The 15747-nt window shown below is 50.8% G+C and overlaps 5 protein-coding genes across 5 annotated transcripts; 2 read left to right on the top strand and 3 right to left on the bottom strand.

Annotated features, from left to right (window-relative positions):
* Nucleotides 1–613: 613 nt before the first annotated feature.
* AAFC00_004029 (uncharacterized protein) lies at nucleotides 614–2506 on the bottom strand (the record flags this gene model as incomplete). The annotated part of the gene is made up of 4 exons (XM_069343599.1): nucleotides 614–641; nucleotides 702–1076; nucleotides 1166–1419; nucleotides 1532–2506. 4 exons carry the CDS (start codon nucleotides 2504–2506, stop codon nucleotides 614–616), a joined length of 1632 nt encoding a protein of 543 aa, XP_069202152.1.
* A 1922-nt stretch (nucleotides 2507–4428) lies between these two features.
* Nucleotides 4429–5587, bottom strand: AAFC00_004028 (uncharacterized protein; the record flags this gene model as incomplete). Its single annotated transcript, XM_069343598.1, has 2 exons — nucleotides 4429–4497; nucleotides 4562–5587. 2 exons carry the CDS (start codon nucleotides 5585–5587, stop codon nucleotides 4429–4431), a joined length of 1095 nt encoding a protein of 364 aa, XP_069202151.1.
* Nucleotides 5588–8145: 2558 nt separating this feature from the next.
* On the bottom strand, nucleotides 8146–10996 carry AAFC00_004027 (uncharacterized protein; the record flags this gene model as incomplete). Its single annotated transcript, XM_069343597.1, has 4 exons — nucleotides 8146–9763; nucleotides 9819–10747; nucleotides 10804–10911; nucleotides 10988–10996. The coding sequence occupies 4 exons, from the start codon at nucleotides 10994–10996 to the stop codon at nucleotides 8146–8148; spliced, it is 2664 nt and encodes an 887-aa protein (XP_069202150.1).
* Nucleotides 10997–11541: 545 nt separating this feature from the next.
* On the top strand, nucleotides 11542–13565 carry AAFC00_004026 (uncharacterized protein; the record flags this gene model as incomplete). The annotated part of the gene is made up of 2 exons (XM_069343596.1): nucleotides 11542–11746; nucleotides 11812–13565. The coding sequence occupies 2 exons, from the start codon at nucleotides 11542–11544 to the stop codon at nucleotides 13563–13565; spliced, it is 1959 nt and encodes a 652-aa protein (XP_069202149.1).
* Nucleotides 13566–14208: 643 nt separating this feature from the next.
* AAFC00_004025 (uncharacterized protein) lies at nucleotides 14209–15723 on the top strand (the record flags this gene model as incomplete). The annotated part of the gene is made up of 5 exons (XM_069343595.1): nucleotides 14209–14284; nucleotides 14372–14415; nucleotides 14585–14722; nucleotides 14864–14972; nucleotides 15062–15723. The coding sequence occupies 5 exons, from the start codon at nucleotides 14209–14211 to the stop codon at nucleotides 15721–15723; spliced, it is 1029 nt and encodes a 342-aa protein (XP_069202148.1).
* Nucleotides 15724–15747: the final 24 nt, after the last annotated feature.

Genomic DNA, 15747 nt, shown 5'->3' with positions numbered 1-15747 from the left:
TGTCAGAAGCGGCGAAAGGTGCACGATGGTCGGCCGGGGCTTGGTTAATCATCGTATATCGCCTCGTCAAGCCTTGTCGTGAGTGTTGGTCGTGAACTAAGTTTGGCGAATGATGCAAGCCAAGACTCGGCTTAATATCAGTCCAAGGCAGCGTCGTCTTGTCACCTCACCCTTTGTACGAGTTCGGTCTGTATGCAGGACAGGTTGAGCAATAATAGAACTTTGCTAACCACCTCACTATCCAGATATCGTGGTGGTCCACTCAATGTATATCGAATGTCGAGATTTGAACGAAGGTCTTTTCTGATTTATCACAATAGCCAAAGCATCAAGTCGTCTGTCGACCTGCAAGACCTTCCCATGCGGCGCACACGACAGACCCCACAACAATGTCCTTTTCTTGTTCTGCCTCCGCCCTATTTCAACCCCACGTGTACGCATCGTATCCTAGGATTCGTTTGATCGACTCCAGCGTGACCGAGCATTATGATATATAGCCATTCAACACCATTTGTCTCATACATGTAGGCGTGGTCGTAACATGTGTCAACACTGTACCCTAAGCATACCGTACCCTAAGCATACTTCGTATTCGCGCTCATGAGCCACAAATCTAGAAACCAGGGAAGAGTCGACCATGTCTGTGAGGTCGATTCGTTAGCGAAGATCATGATAAACTAGCAGGGAAGCCTTGAACTTACGAGTCCTCGCCCATGTTGCCATAGGCTTCTGTCTCTTCGGGATATTTGTCAAAGAGGCTGGCATCACCTTGGCCGCCGCGCACAGGAGGCACGTAAGGTGCGTCGATATCCTTCTTTGCTAATCTCTCCCACGTGACCTCAGCGAACCACGGGTGTTGCATGACATCTTTGCTGCCACCGTGCAGGTTACCGAGACGCTTCGTAAGGTCGTGGGTGATGAGCTTACTCAACAGATCTTGCGCATCGGGATGCACGTAGGGGGGGTACTTTACTCTGCCTCGAAGGATGTTCTCGTAGATTTTCAGCGGACTTCCTGAATCCCAGAACGGCGTGAATCCACACAACATCTCGAAGATGAGGATACCTAGTGACCACCTGGAAGAAGCGCACAGATTAGGCGTTGACTCGTGTAGATCGAATGGGAGCGATTGGAAACGAGAAGAGCGATATGCGAATGAACTCACCAGTCGACAGACTTGTTGTATCCTTTCGATGAGACGACTTCGGGAGCGAGGTAATCTGGTGTTCCGCAAAGGGTCCAGGTGATATCTGGAACCTCTTTGGCAAAACCGAAATCAGTAATCTTCAGATGACCGTGTCTGTCGAGGAGAAGGTTCTCGGGCTTAAGATCGCGATATATGATGTTGAGCGAATGCAAGTAGTCCAATGCGAGTGTGACCTCGGCAGCATAGAACTTTGCGACGGGATTGGGAAAGCGCTGTGGTGATAAAAAGATTAGCCGATGCCATCGCAAAGTCGAGAAGACCGATGTGGGTCTTGGTCTCGCCCAAATTAACACCCAGTCCGAGGTGGATGCTTGATTGACTTACCTGTGACTTTCGAAGAAGGCTGAACAGCTCGCCGCCCTCTATGAAATCCATGACCATGTATAGATTTTTGGAGTCCTGGAACGTGCCCCACAATGTGATGAGGAAAGGATGTTTGACCTTTTGCAGCATGCGTCGCTCGTCATTGGTGTGCTCGACCTGCTTCATCTTGACGACTTGAGCCTTCTTCAACACCTTGACGGCATAGAAACGCTGGTTGTGCTTGGATTGAACCAGATGCACTCTGCCAAAACTTCCGGTTCCGAGTGTTCTGCTGATGGTGAAATCGCTGAGAGTGTATTTGCCCTTTGTCTCTCTGATAGGGTTAGAGGCAGGGTGACTGGGCATTGGGCTGCTGGCTGCACCATTGGATGTATGCGCAGTGTCGTTGCGTGACGGAGGGTTTATGATGTTATGGATGCTGGCGGCATTTTGCGATGACGGCGCAGACGGGGTTTGCTGGTATTGCTGTTGCGACGTGTACTGCTGCTGCTGCTGCTGCTGTTGTTGGTAGTTTCCGGTCTGCATTGAATCGGTGAGTGGTGCCGATTGCTCGACTTTGGTGCTATCTGCAGTACTGGGCGGGGTCAACTCGTTGACGGCACCACCGCTGTTGTTGAATGCGGGCGTAGTGGTGCTGACGGGGTTGGTGTTGCCAAAGGTGGAGGCGGCGGGAGCGGCACCACCGAACGCGATGTTGTTGGTGTTGGAATTGACAGAGCTAGAAGGCTTGGTGATGTCGGCAGAATTAGAGGCTGTGCTGTTGGAGATGGGAATATTGCTGCTGGTGCTGGTGCTGGTGCTGTTGTTATTGTTGTTATTGTTGCTGGTGGCAGCCGTGTTCCTGGACAGGGTAGGGGTGATGGTGGATGAGGTAGCAGAGTCCTTTGTTGTGGACGAAGCAAGCTTGGTGGGAGAGGCCGGCGAATTGAGATCGTCTTTGGTCCTCTTCTTCTTGAGAAAGCCAAGGGAAGGCATTAGGAATGGCTTAAGCCTTCACTAGTACACGACAGGATCGGAAGTGCAAGGGAGAGATGACAGAAAGACAATAGAGGTTTTTCTGGGCGAGATAGGAAGACCACGCGTGCCCCGCTCAGAGATCGGCTCCGTTGCTGCTCTGGCTACTTTGATGCAAGTGGTGGTGGGTACAGGTACAGATACAGTACAGTACAGTTACTGCAGACGGAGCGCGAGATCGAGAGATAGCGTAAAGCGAGGAGACAAGCAAAGTGTGGAGATGGGTGCAGGAGTACAGCCGCCAATATGACAGCGATGAGCTGAAGCTGTACCGTACAGAAGCTATAGCTGGGCAGGAATGGACGAACGATGGACTGAAGATTGGGAAACACAATTTCGAGGGTGAGCCAACGTGATGCGATTGCCCCGAGTCCTCTAGCGCAACAGCTCCGTACTGTGCGATATTGTACAGATGCTGAGTACGCCGCTTAACTTGGGGTACTGAGCAATACCTTTGTACAAGATAGGGCCAATACTGAGACCCGTCTGCTAGTGCCCACAATTCGCAAACGGCTCACCAAGCGTTGCGGTACGAAGGCGTGCGGATTAATGCAAAAATGGGTCCAGATTATCCTTGTCTGCGCCGTATGCGTGAGTGTGCACTGATGAGGTATGATCGCTGAAATGCTCAATCCGTGAACGATGTTATTGACTTTCCGAATTTAGACAAAGCCATTCGGTCTCTCCACACCACGATACAGTATGAGAAAGCTGGTGATTACTGTTGTGTGACGAGATCAGTCGCTCTCCAAGGGCTTCCGTCTGCTCTGGTTGCAATGCTGCAATCTGGAGTGATGATCAAAATAAGAACGAATTAGCCCGACATGATCACCTTGGGCGATAAGCTTGTTACAATCATAGAGATCTTCCTGCTTCGTCGTCTTACTATTAAGCCCACCGTGATCCTCGATGGGCAAACGCTAAAGACCTGTTCGGTTGCGATGACGAACAAGCTATCGAGCCTTATTTGCTTTTCCCCGCGCCAAACGCTTTGAGACCAGCCACCTCACCATGCCACCACGTAGCTTGACCAGGTCTCGGGCCTCGATCGATGGTCATATGCATTGGTGATTTGATATTTGACCCCGGCATATGCACTGTGCAGTCCATTTTTTGACACTGAGCAGGATCTATCTCACCGACGAGGGAAGTGTCACTACAAATTGCAGATATACCTTGACTCCCGAAACAGTCGGGCAATCGAGCCTCTTGTTGTCGTTCGCCCTTACAGTACTATACGTTGATACTAGCGGGCCCCAGAGTCTCAGCACCAGCTTCTAAATGGAGCAATGAATTTCTCTACAACATCTGTCCCACCACGTTGGTAATCTCCGTGTCGATACAGTCCCCATCAGGCATCCATCTGTGTCATATGGCAGCCAGATCTTGTCAACATAAGCACTTTCCATCAGCATTGCGATTTGATCATTCATATAGTTGTAGCAATGCAGCTAATTGATTTTGATGTTTATTTTGATAAAGACTTTTAGTAATTCATGTTGAAGAACCGAGCACTCTCAGAAGAGATAGATCGACCGAGCAGACGATCGTGATAAGTTTATGCTTACGAGCATTTTGTCGTGGTATGTCGCCGCGTGCTGTGGATGTGACATATTGTGAATGTGATTCGTAATGAGTTTCCCATTGCACTGCCGGCTCGCCCTGTCACGTCTTGCGATTATGGCCTGGGAATTCATTGACGCACATAGCGGCTGCCTTCTTGCCGCGAGTAGGAATTATTCGGCGGTCTCTCAACTTCCAGATCTAACTGGTTTCAGGGAGTCTGTGGAGGCTGCACATATCCCTTGCCCCACGCCATGTTATCTGGCCATTTTGTGTCATTGACGAATATAGGTTGTCTACCTGAGGTAGGCTTGCAGTATCTATTGGCTGTATCTATGGCCGTCGATGAAGGTCATGCTATCAGCATTGAAACGGAGGTGATTGACTCGCTATAATTTCACATTTAGCTTGAGTTTCCGGCTTTGCAGAAAGAGTGCAAAAGACACCACAAACCTTGGATATCGAGACGCCCAGCCACAAGACCCTTTGGAGTCTTGTATCATTGGCGCTCAGTTCCTCAACCTCACCAGTACTGTCGTCGGAAGAATTTGTGAACCATTTCTCGGCGAGATAGTTACGTCCCCAGACAGCCCCTCTGAGTGAGTAGTCTTCGAATAGCGGGCAGGCACGACGCTCGACAGCTCGGAGATCAGCTGCATCAAGCACATCCTCGGATATCGTGTCTGGTCGAGGAAAGCTATTAAGAAATGCTCCAAGTTCCAGCCATGGAACTAGATCAACAAAGGTTTGCAGATATGGTGCTGACCCAAAGGAAAGAGACACAACGCCGCGTATAAAGACAAGGAGCACGTGGACATGTGGCAGAACCGTAAAGTCGGCTTTGCGGCTGAGAGCTACCGCAAGGACCGAGAAAAGTAGACCGGTAGCTTGCATCAAGCTGGACCAATCGCTGTCCGAGAGTTGAACACTTTCTGTAGCATCCGAAAGAGACGTCAATGCTGCCAATATAGGGTTGTCGGTTCCCTCATCGCCATAGCCAAGGCATGCTGCGATGTTAGCAATAGCAATGCATACACCGTGCTTCTTCCACCGCTCCCCGAGGTAATCAATCTGCCCCGCAAGTCCTGCGATGTACATACCCTGTTTCTCGTAAACGTCCTCGAACGAAACAGACTTTTCGGCTTTCTGAGCAAGCTGCGTGTACATTGCAGCATGAATATGGATGAATGTCGCATCTAGCTCGTGGATGCAGAGGACAGTACGTCCAGCCTTTTCGGGACTAAGAGCAGATGTTAGGAGATTCGAGAGAGATTCGTGCGCGTTCTGGAATGGTGAAACGCAAATCAGTGATCGACAATAAAGGGAGAGCTGCTCCACCGCGTTCGGTCGGGCCAATATGCCGAGATGGTGATATAGGCGGCCAGTGTCAGGACTTATGTCTGAGGCAGTGGAATACCAAGAGCGAGCAACTTCCCCCCAGATATCTCTGTCCCTCTGATTGCCATCTTCTATAGCCATTCTGTACCGTGCCAGGTCTCCCAAGCACTCTATCCACGTCGGCTTAAAAGCCACCACTGTCTCGTACAGTAGAGCAATCATTTGATATGCCATGTAATTAAATTGAAGCATGTAGTCCATCGAATCTGGGAGGCGTCGACGCAGTACTTCCAGAAACGAGTGTATGCCATACTTCCACATACGAGCTGGCATGTGATATTTTAGAGCCAGTCTTTTAAGCGACTCGTCCGCCGCAGGATGTTGTGATGCAGAAAGAAAATCATGATGTTCGTACAGTAGTGTTCGGTGCAGGGCCATCATTGCCTGCCATTTCTCACGTTCTTGCGATGTTATACATTTGCTGTCGTTGGCGAGCTCTGCTTCATCAAGGCTGATACATTTGGCCTCTACAGCGACCAGATCCTTGTAAATCTTCCTTATCTCACCTTCCAATTGCTTACTTGTGATCGGCCGTGAATTCGGTTGAGACAAGATTCCCGAGTACCGCGCTTGAGCCAGTGTGTCTGGGTGAGTTGCAGATTCCGGAGTAGCAGGTACATTGTCGGGTTCCGTGCGTACACGCTTTGCCTCCTTTGTCGGTGAAGATGGTGCAGGCTTCGCATTACATGTCCCCAATTGCCTCAATCCGTTTGCTGGAAATTCAACGTCAGATGTCGCAGATCGTTTCTTCCCAGGCAATGGAGATGAGGAAGGCGCAGGCGTTGGTAAATTTCGACCTGCAGAGGACGAATCGCACTCTGCTTCAACCAGGCCGGAATGTGTCTCCCGTTCTGAATTCCTGTAAGAATTCAGGCACAGAACCCGCTCACGACGAGACCTGGGATCTGAATTCGTTGCTCTGGCATTTTGTTCTCCAGCCGGGTTATTCATAACCTTGCAGTGCTCCGGGCTACCTTGTCATCAGCTATTCCATCAAAGGGAAATCCAGGAAAGAACGCTTAAGCAAGGCCGGATCTGCGCACATACATCTTTTCATGTCGATTTAATGTCGTGTTGTAGCTATTAGCGTAACTGTGTTGTTTCTTGCAATATGTGTTGTACGCCGGGCTTGGCGGTCCACGTGTAGCCAGATCGCGACATGGATACGTTTCGCAAGCGGCAAGATGCGCGGACTTTGGTTGTAGAGTGAGGCTGACGACATCCGATGCATCATGTTCCATCATCAGGAACAATTTGAACTTTGGAGATTGCGATTTCCTCTAGCAGAGACATGTATCGAGTACTCTGCCAAATGATCTATGATGAAGAAGTGTCGCAACAGTAGACTTAGGATATCAGCGAACGTCCGGCGGTGAAGCATTGCCACACAAGGATGGACAACAAACAATGCTACTCACCTCAGAACGGATCTGATAGTGGAAGAGACAGACCATATATCCTTTACTATCTATACAAGGCAATTCAGGCAACCATACTCACTTCTAATTCGTTTGATTAGCTTGCTCATGGACGCCGGGGTGGGGTGTTAAAACAAGGCGTCCTCTCCGCTTTTTGCGCTTCCAGTAATTACCAATTGTGTACTACCAGCTAGCTTCTACGCAAAGCACGATTGCTACCTGCTAGCTACACCCTGTAAGCCAGCTCACTGTACATAAAGTGGTTCTCACCTTCAAGTAATGGAAATCCTGCCATGTTCATATACGGACCTGCTCTGAGAATGCCAAACGCATCCATTTGGGAGCGCCATTCAATGTTATGTTTGTTCATGCAAGAAGCGATAAGAAGGCATGGTGTGGGACAAAATGCAGCAAGGCTAATTACACTAGGTAACCAGGCAATCGCCTGATCTTACTCATGCGATCGCAAGTTGAGTACCTACATATACATGCATTGCACCAGGGTGTGAGGCATTTGAGATACTCCATGAAGTTCGACAGGAACGCACAGTTCCTCCTCAAGGATTCATTCACGAGATCAACCTTACGACGATGACCTTACGTTATCATAGGCATCAGCTATCAGCTTAGTGTATTGTACCATGATTCAGACCATCTTCACCGGGGAACGAAGGATTGAGATAGATTCGAGGACATCATCGAAGACATCTCAAGGCGTATATGTTGTGGCTTCGGTAAAGGCAATATCCAGTCCAATTTAGAAAAAAAGGCAGCGGGAGGATGTGGTGACTGGGCATGTAGGAGATCATTGGATATAATTTGAGCCAGTGATACCAAGGAGCGAGCTCCGCCTAGTGATGCGCCTCGCAACCTATTAAACATCCTTCGTCTTCCAGTCTTTGAGGTCTTGTTATAGATCTGCGATTTTGACTAATGCTGTGCAACATGCAACGAGAATAACAGGCAAGTACCTCGAGAAGGTCACAGATGCCACGCGGTAAGATGGCCGCGACCCTCTTATGATATGTATGACAGAGCGAAGTAGACTATTGATGGTTTTTAAGAGTCTGCCTGTGGCTCCCATGTGTCGCTGTCTTCGTCTTACGCCATTGATAGCATGAGAGTCCAGAGTTCAACCAGAATGCGTTCTGTGGATTATGGATTGCGCTGTTGCATGCGAGCAGCTATCGTTTCATGCCTACATTTACTACACTATCAACGCTACGAAAACGTGACTTCATCGAACATGATCGCCCGTGTCTGCAACACGGCAACAAGCTCAAGCACGAAAAAGTGCAGAATCACAATGTTGGTTAGCACATGGCTAGCGCTGGCTTCTCTGGCCTCAAAGCCGGTGTTCTTCGTGTAAGTTTTGGCAAAGTCTGTTGCGTATTGGAAGACTCCACCGTAGTCACTTGTCCGCCGATGGAACATGAGCCTACGCTGGAGAATCTCGGCTTCGTGCGCATAACTGTTCGTCAGAGGTCCAGAAATCGGTGGCTGTCCTCCTTCGTCGATCGAATCAGGAGGTGGTGGTAAGAAGACGCCATGGGACAAGCGTCCAGAGTCGGGCTTTAGTGGAGGTCTAGCGGGAGATTCACCGCCACGTGAAGGCGACTTGGCCCTGGTGATATCATGGCTTCGCGAGGGCGTGGGGGATTTGGTGGGGGACGACACACGAGAGCTTGCAATTGATGCAGATTTGAGACGTTGAATCTGCTTGGATTCACTCAGTCGCTGCAATCTGGCGTTATCGTTGCCAGCATCAGATGACATTCGGCTTGGGGCGCGTGACTCAATCGGGAGTGGATGCTCGTCCTTCTCCACACCACTAAGTATCTCGATCCGTTTTGTGATCAGTGTATCGAGGTTCGTGATCGAATCACGCATACGATCGATCGACGCCTGCAAGCGTTCGAGCAGAGCTGGAAGAACAGGCGCCTGGCTCTCGATCCTCAGCGGACGCCGATGAGCTTGCTGCAATTTTCTGAGTGCTAAAGCTTCCTCTTCGTCCAGGAAACGTTCATCAAACACTTGGCTTCCACTATCTTCCTCATTGAATCGATAACTCGAGGGAGCCGCGGCAAGCCAGCCGTCTAAGGATATCTGAGAGCGCAATGCCAATTGTACAACTGCCTCTGTCAGTGACAAATTCACATCGACATTATTTGTGAAAAAAGAGCTGAAGAGATCCGAAATGGCGGAAAGAAATGGATCGTTGATGAGGATTCGCATAGGAATCGGGGTATGCTGGGGTTCGGTCTGTGCATTGTTCTTCTCCTGACTTCTGCGCACCGCTTGCACTTCCAATGGAGAGATAACATCCTGCAGAGCGGTCGTATATGCATCATCCAAGCTTTCTTTATAGCCCAGAATAACAGCAATGTTCATCAACGCCTCAGATTCGTGGGCCAGAGCCCCTGCAGTCCTACGTTCAGTAGTGACGGAAACAGGCTCCGTCTTGACAAGTGTAGTCAGTGCATAGTCAGTGTGCCGATTGAGCAAGACCGATGAGAGTTTCAGAGCCGAGACTGTGGTCTGTGGGTTGCGAGATCTTATACCATTCAGAATTAAATCCACAAGGCTGAACAGGTTAGGGTCGACCTTTTCTTCGTCACTTGCAATGTTGTCAAGGAGCTGCAATGAACTCTGCCTTCTAGCCGCCGCGTCGGTACTCGGGTGCGTGGACGGCTTCGGAGCTTGTATAGCGAGAAGATACTGAAGGATCATGCGCACAAGGTCGGGATGATCCAGCGCCTCGAGGGTGTTTGCAAGATATGTCAGGACTGCTACGGAGGAGCCTCCATCGGTGTCGGATGATTGGAGCAATGAAGGATATCTTTAGGCGTCTTAGATCAGCAATAGCAACAGAACGAGGACACTGTAGAACTTACAATAGCTGCTGCAAGAAAAGTATTTGGAAGTGATCGAGAAGTGTTTGTTTCACAAGGGCTGATTTGCAATGTTCCAGAACGTCTTGCCAGAATGCCAGGTGAGAGAGGAAGGTTGAAAGGTGGTTGATGTGCGATGTAGAAAAGATGTTTTCTGCGTCCGCGCGAGCCGGCATCTCAGCATAGTCGGATAACGCGAGCATCAGAGGCATGCGATCGATGTCGTGTCTTATGGATAGTTCTCTGCTCAATTGACTGTAAAGAGCACCCAAGCCAGACGCCATGAGGGTTGGAATATCGCTGCTGACAAGCCAGTTCTCCAGGTCGGTCGAATGAGAAACAGCCTCGAATATGTATAACAGCCCGGTGCGAGCGAAGTCGCCAATGCGACCTTCATGATGGACGCGGTCTATTAGAAGATAACACAAGGGGAAATCATCCTTCTGCGTGGTGCCGGCGAAAGACTTCTTCTCCCCTCGGGCGGTCTCTTGTACAGGTGGACGGACAGAGGCATGGAACCAGACCGGTAGAATGTCAGGCTGTACGCGGAGTTTAGCAGCAACACCAAAGAGAACCTCGATGAGCTCGGTTTCAGCATCATCTCCGATAGAGGAGGATGCGGTGACACGAGTGACAAAACGTATCAGGGACTTGGAGAATACAGTCGAGGATAAAAAATGCTCTTCTTCGCTGTCAACGAGCATAGAAAAGATGGAAATGGCCTCGCGCACAACAGCTTCATTGTGCGAAGTAGCAGCAGCGCGAGCAATAACGCTATAGACCTGAGCGGAGGCTGCAAAGGAGAGACATAAATGAGGAGCCGGCGTACGACCTTCCTCGCGAAGGATTATAACAATACGCTGTAATGATACGCGCAGTTGGTCGAGGGCAGGGCCACTGGCGGCGGTGACTTGTGGTCGACTACATAGTTGCTGTCTGATCTCAGCGGCTGGTAGAGGTGCAAAGGTTGCTCGGATACATCAATTACCAGAATTGGATTGTAGGCTCGTCTGAAGCGCTGCAGACGCTGCTGAGGAGTGCTCGCTTGGGAAGAGGAATGCTTGTGCTTGCCTGCATTGCCTATCAGTCGCGACCACTAGTCGGGACAGACGGGTTGTCAGCCAAGTGGACATGAGCAAACGGCCTTTCTCGCCGTCATCATTGAAACATACAAAGTCCATTGCATGACCCCCGGGCGAGATCCCCTGACTCCGAAAGTCGCCAATTCGTGATGGAGTGTAATGTGTTGGTCTGCTTCCAAGCTTGAGGGAGAGTATTGCTGACGATATCTTGCCCTGACTTGGCTACTGCATATGAAAATATAGTACACCGAAGAATTCGCTCGACACTCCGTATTATGTGTTTACCCCAAAGCAACCCAAACATAAGGTACGCTTTGTCTACAGCCAGAAGTCGCCGTTTGTTTCCCCCAGACTCGGCGTGTCGGATTTTAGCTGCAGAGGCAGAGTCATGGGCTAGTCGATCGAGTCATACCCCCGTAATCGCATCCACCCAAGTTTCACATTATGACTTCGAGACACAGAACTTGTGTCTAGATCACGTTACCTTATCTTGCATATATGTGCATACCCTTTGATTTGTAGTTCGAGTCTGACTTGATGCTTTGGAATCAGGTGCACTGTCCCTTGTTCGCTTGGATGCATTGATCGATTTCCAGAAGTTCGTCCAGTCAATCGTCCCAACGTGGCGACATTCTCACTTAGTGATGGGCACTCTGACTGCAGATGTTGAGCGTCTGCCGGGCTTCTGTGATCACAAGTTGCCCACGAGTTGCCGCTTGACATCTATCCCCCAGTGTTGCGCTTGTGCCGACGAACGAGCGCATGCGCCTTCTTACTCGACATACATCGACGGCGTCGGCTTTGTACCCAGAGGCACAAGATGGCAGCGGTACTGCTGGTTCTGTAAGGGTAATACATGTCTCCGTTCTTTGATTCTCAGCAGGCCACGGTACTGACACGAAATGATGAGCCAGAGTTCTGGGAGAATCGCGTGGCTGCAACAGATCTTCGACCCTCACAAACTCGGATACCGGAAGTACCAGACCAAACCGACTTTCTCGAACGATGGTATGAGTTCCATAGAGGATACCGTCTCATCACAAAGGACGACGGATCCGAAGAAAGAGCTGCTGTGCTGGGCGAGCCATTCAGGGATGTCTCTCCTGGCCACTTGCCTCGCACACTCGACGAGTTACGGGCTGGACACGAGCGTAGTCTGGCAGATGAACGTCAACACATAGATCTACCGAGCGTCGCCGCAGAGACTGGTCCATCACTAGATGCTGAACTAGACCAAATGTTTGAGGATGCCGCCGCAGAGGAGGTCTCGTCGTCGCCGGACACCTCAAGGTCGCTCATAGCTCCACCGTCCAGAGCCCAAGCTATGAGGATCGCAGGACAGGCCATGCAATTCACGGGTTCCCGCAACAGAGAATACCAGAATCGCCGTATCACAGCTTTACGCAGAGAGCTGCATCGCATGCGCAATGGAATCGAGCGTGTTATTTCTGGGTTGAGGGACCTGGGCGAGCTTGTGCCTGATCCGACCGAGGCTACAGGAAGGCTGGTTAGCTTGGGCAGAACACTAGACGATATGGAAGGCGCCGAGCCTTCCGAAGGAGATGTAGCCGTCCGAGACACTCCTGCGCCTCCTGTTGGTGGCGTATATCGGGATCGATTTTTGACAGACGCACAACAACGGCTCGATGTGGCACAGACCCACCTGGAACAGGCTCAGCGCTATCGAGACCAGGTGTCCGAGGAGTTTGTCACTGCGCAGCACGCTTACAACGAGGCTCGCCACAACCGAGACGAGGCTTCGGATTTACTGAACGTTGCTGATCTAGATCTGGCTGATCATCGAGCTCAAGTCTCCCAGCTTCGTCGCGAGCAGCGCACGGCGGAGAATTATCGCCGCGTGTTTGGCGCTCGTGATGACATGGAGAACCAGGGTTCCGAATATGTTAGTCCGATCGCAGGCATGTTCTCTAGAGCATGGGATCGATTCAGAGTGGCCGAGGAAGTCAGACGTGAAGAGCGTAACCTTGTACCCACGCAGGATCAGGAGCAGCTTACTTCAATCAATGGAGAGCTCGTACCAGGGGCGAATTCGACATATGAAGACCACTTGAACGAATATTTCACCATGCTTCGTCTACAGGACTGGACGCAGCCTGCCTCACCCGCTGGGGCTGCTGAAGACGCAAACAGAATAGAGACAACCGACTCGCTGGACATACCGCGGCCACCGAACCACCTGGAGCATCTCCTCCGTACTACCCCCGAGCCAGAACGCACAGCAATCATTGCTAGAATGCGAGAGAACGGGACAGCACAAGTCCTGGAGGGAAGTGCACCACGTAGTATCATCGATTTCTACCGACGTCTTGGTTCTGCCAATTCCTCGTCACCGCCATTTGATTACGCTGGGCCGGATGAAGCAGAAGACGACGAGGAGCCACTCACTCTGGGTCTCGACACAGAGGACTCGGGACGTCCCGAGCCACAAGACGACGAGGACATGACTGTCAAGCTGGACTGCAAAATCTGTTATACACAAACTGCCGACATAGCATGCCTACCTTGTGGCCATCTAGTCATGTGCTCTTGGTGCAGCGAGCAACACAGTCCGGTTATGCAACATGACCGGACGCGACCTCGCATGCCCGCGAATTGCCCAGCTTGTCGGAAACGGATCAAACAAAAAGTGCGGATCTACAGGCCGTAGGACAGTCCGGTGACAAGCTCGATGCGTATTCGCTAGGTTTCGCCATTCTTATTTTGCGTAACATGTGTCCGGCTGTCACCACATCATCGACTGAGCGAGCATGCTCTTTGCTTGACATGGCACTGGTTTGGTTAATTAAGCAGCATTTTCAAATGAGCTTCTTGGGAAGGTGATGCACAACAAACAAGGCCTGGCGAGGCAATTGGATAGATCCTATGCAATTTGCAATTTGGCCGAGAAATACAATGTCTCCAACACCTGAGTAAGAGTGCTCTGATGCGGTATGCAGACTGCAGGATTGCCACGGACAAAATCTAGATACATCTGCGCTAGGACAAACTTTCAACGCAAGCAAGTACCATAGTGTTCACGCTCGCTCGACTTTCCCCAGTACCCCGTCCCAATGAGGCTCAAGCGAGAGCTTAAGTGCTTTAGCCGAGCTTGGGGAAGGTACCCCGACGAAAGGTACTACAGCACGAGGTTAACAGTCACCTTCTCGTGCTAGGCATCTTACATAAGATCGTCAGCTCGATATATGTATGTGTATTCAGCGACCATACGGGTAGATTGTGACCAAGTGACACGCCAACTTGTGCCTCGTACATTCGATTGCCACCCACCACTGTCCAATATATCAATGGCAATGTCGACTGCCAAGACCCTGCTCGATGTTCTGCGCTCGAAGAGTCAAGTAGACTGTGACACGCTGGATCCTGAAGGTAAGATAAAATTGGCTACAGAATGGGGCCTTAGAGCAGAGATTGAGATCAAGAAGGCTGATCTGTCCGTGTCTTTGCCATGTGTAGTCGCGCGGATTCTGGGCCCTTTCGTAGACTGCACTTCGAACCAGGTACATTTTGTTTCTCGTTTCTGGTTGTCGAGTACACTTTTCCGTATCGGTTCCAAACTTCCAAGACCACAAGTGGAGCAATGCAGAAGGGGAGAGAGGGACACAAAAGGGCTGGATGTTAGTCAAGACAGGAAACACCGACTGACTTGAACCTGGAAACGTAACGTAGGCGATCGCCTATGGCGAGCTATCGAAACCGGAGAATGCATCCCTAGTCACAGAGGCCATTGATGCAGCGAAGAGCTGGATCCATGAGTACGCTGCCACAGGGGAGGTGACGTTCGAACAGCTGGCGACTGAGATTATGGTGAGTTTTGAGATGATGATGATGATGATGATGATGATGATGATGATGCTCCGACCCTGTTTTTCACGCACATAACTAGTCTATCCCACTAGATTCGAGACAAAAGGGCCAGTCTGACACTTATCACCTGAGACGTAACAGATGATCAAGCTATCCTCGAGAATGGCAGCGTACCTGACAGGCTTCGTGCACGTCCAAACGAATCCCTACCACGCATACTCGACGGAGCGAACAGTAGCGAATGCGAAACGTGAGTTTCTCGCCATACCCACCCCTCCCCCTTTTCCCTGGGCGCAACCACCCCCCCAATCCCCCACGCTAAGCAGACCGAAAAAAAAGGGATCATGACCCTCTTCTCAAAACTAACCCCCACCCTCCCCCGCTCCCGTATCTGCATCAAAATCCCAAGCACATACGAAGGCCTGCGCGCGTGCTCCATCCTCGAGGCTCTGCCCTCCAGAATCCACACCTTGGCCACGACCCTCTTCTCGCCCCTCCAGGCCGCCACCGCCGCCCGCGCGAATTGCACGTACATCGCGCCGTACGTCAACGAGCTCAAAGTGCATTTCGTGCCTGGATACATAGACGCAGATAAGGGCTTTGAGGTGTGCAGATCTGCGCAGCGGGGTTTTGTCGCGAGAGGCAAACAGACGATGGTTCTGCCTGCTTCGTTGACTAGTGTTGCCGAGGTCATGCAGTTGGCTGGTGTGGCACATATCACTGTTTCTCCGCCGCTGCTCGCTGAGTTGGCTGCTACTGATTCTTCGGTGATGGACCCGGCGTTGTGGGGCTGGTGCGAGAGCAGTGAGGAAGATCAGCTGAAGAACACGGTTGCGGACTATGAGTTCTATGAGACTTTGGTCGACGACGAGGCGGCGTGGCGTATGGCGCATAGTAGGAGCAAAAACGGTGCTGACGAGAAGAAGCTTGTTGATGCGGTTAATATCTTTGCGGATATGCAGGATCGCATGGAGAATATTGTCAAGGCGGCTGTGAGGTAGAGGAGGATGGGAATGCGGTTTTAA

This window comes from Neodothiora populina (genome assembly GCF_041146345.1).
Source record: "Neodothiora populina strain CPC 39397 chromosome Unknown canker_contig_17, whole genome shotgun sequence".
Taxonomy (NCBI): Eukaryota; Fungi; Ascomycota; class Dothideomycetes; order Dothideales; family Dothioraceae; genus Neodothiora; species Neodothiora populina.
Note: the sequence above shows the minus strand (reverse complement) of the source record. Positions and strands in the feature narration are given on the sequence as shown.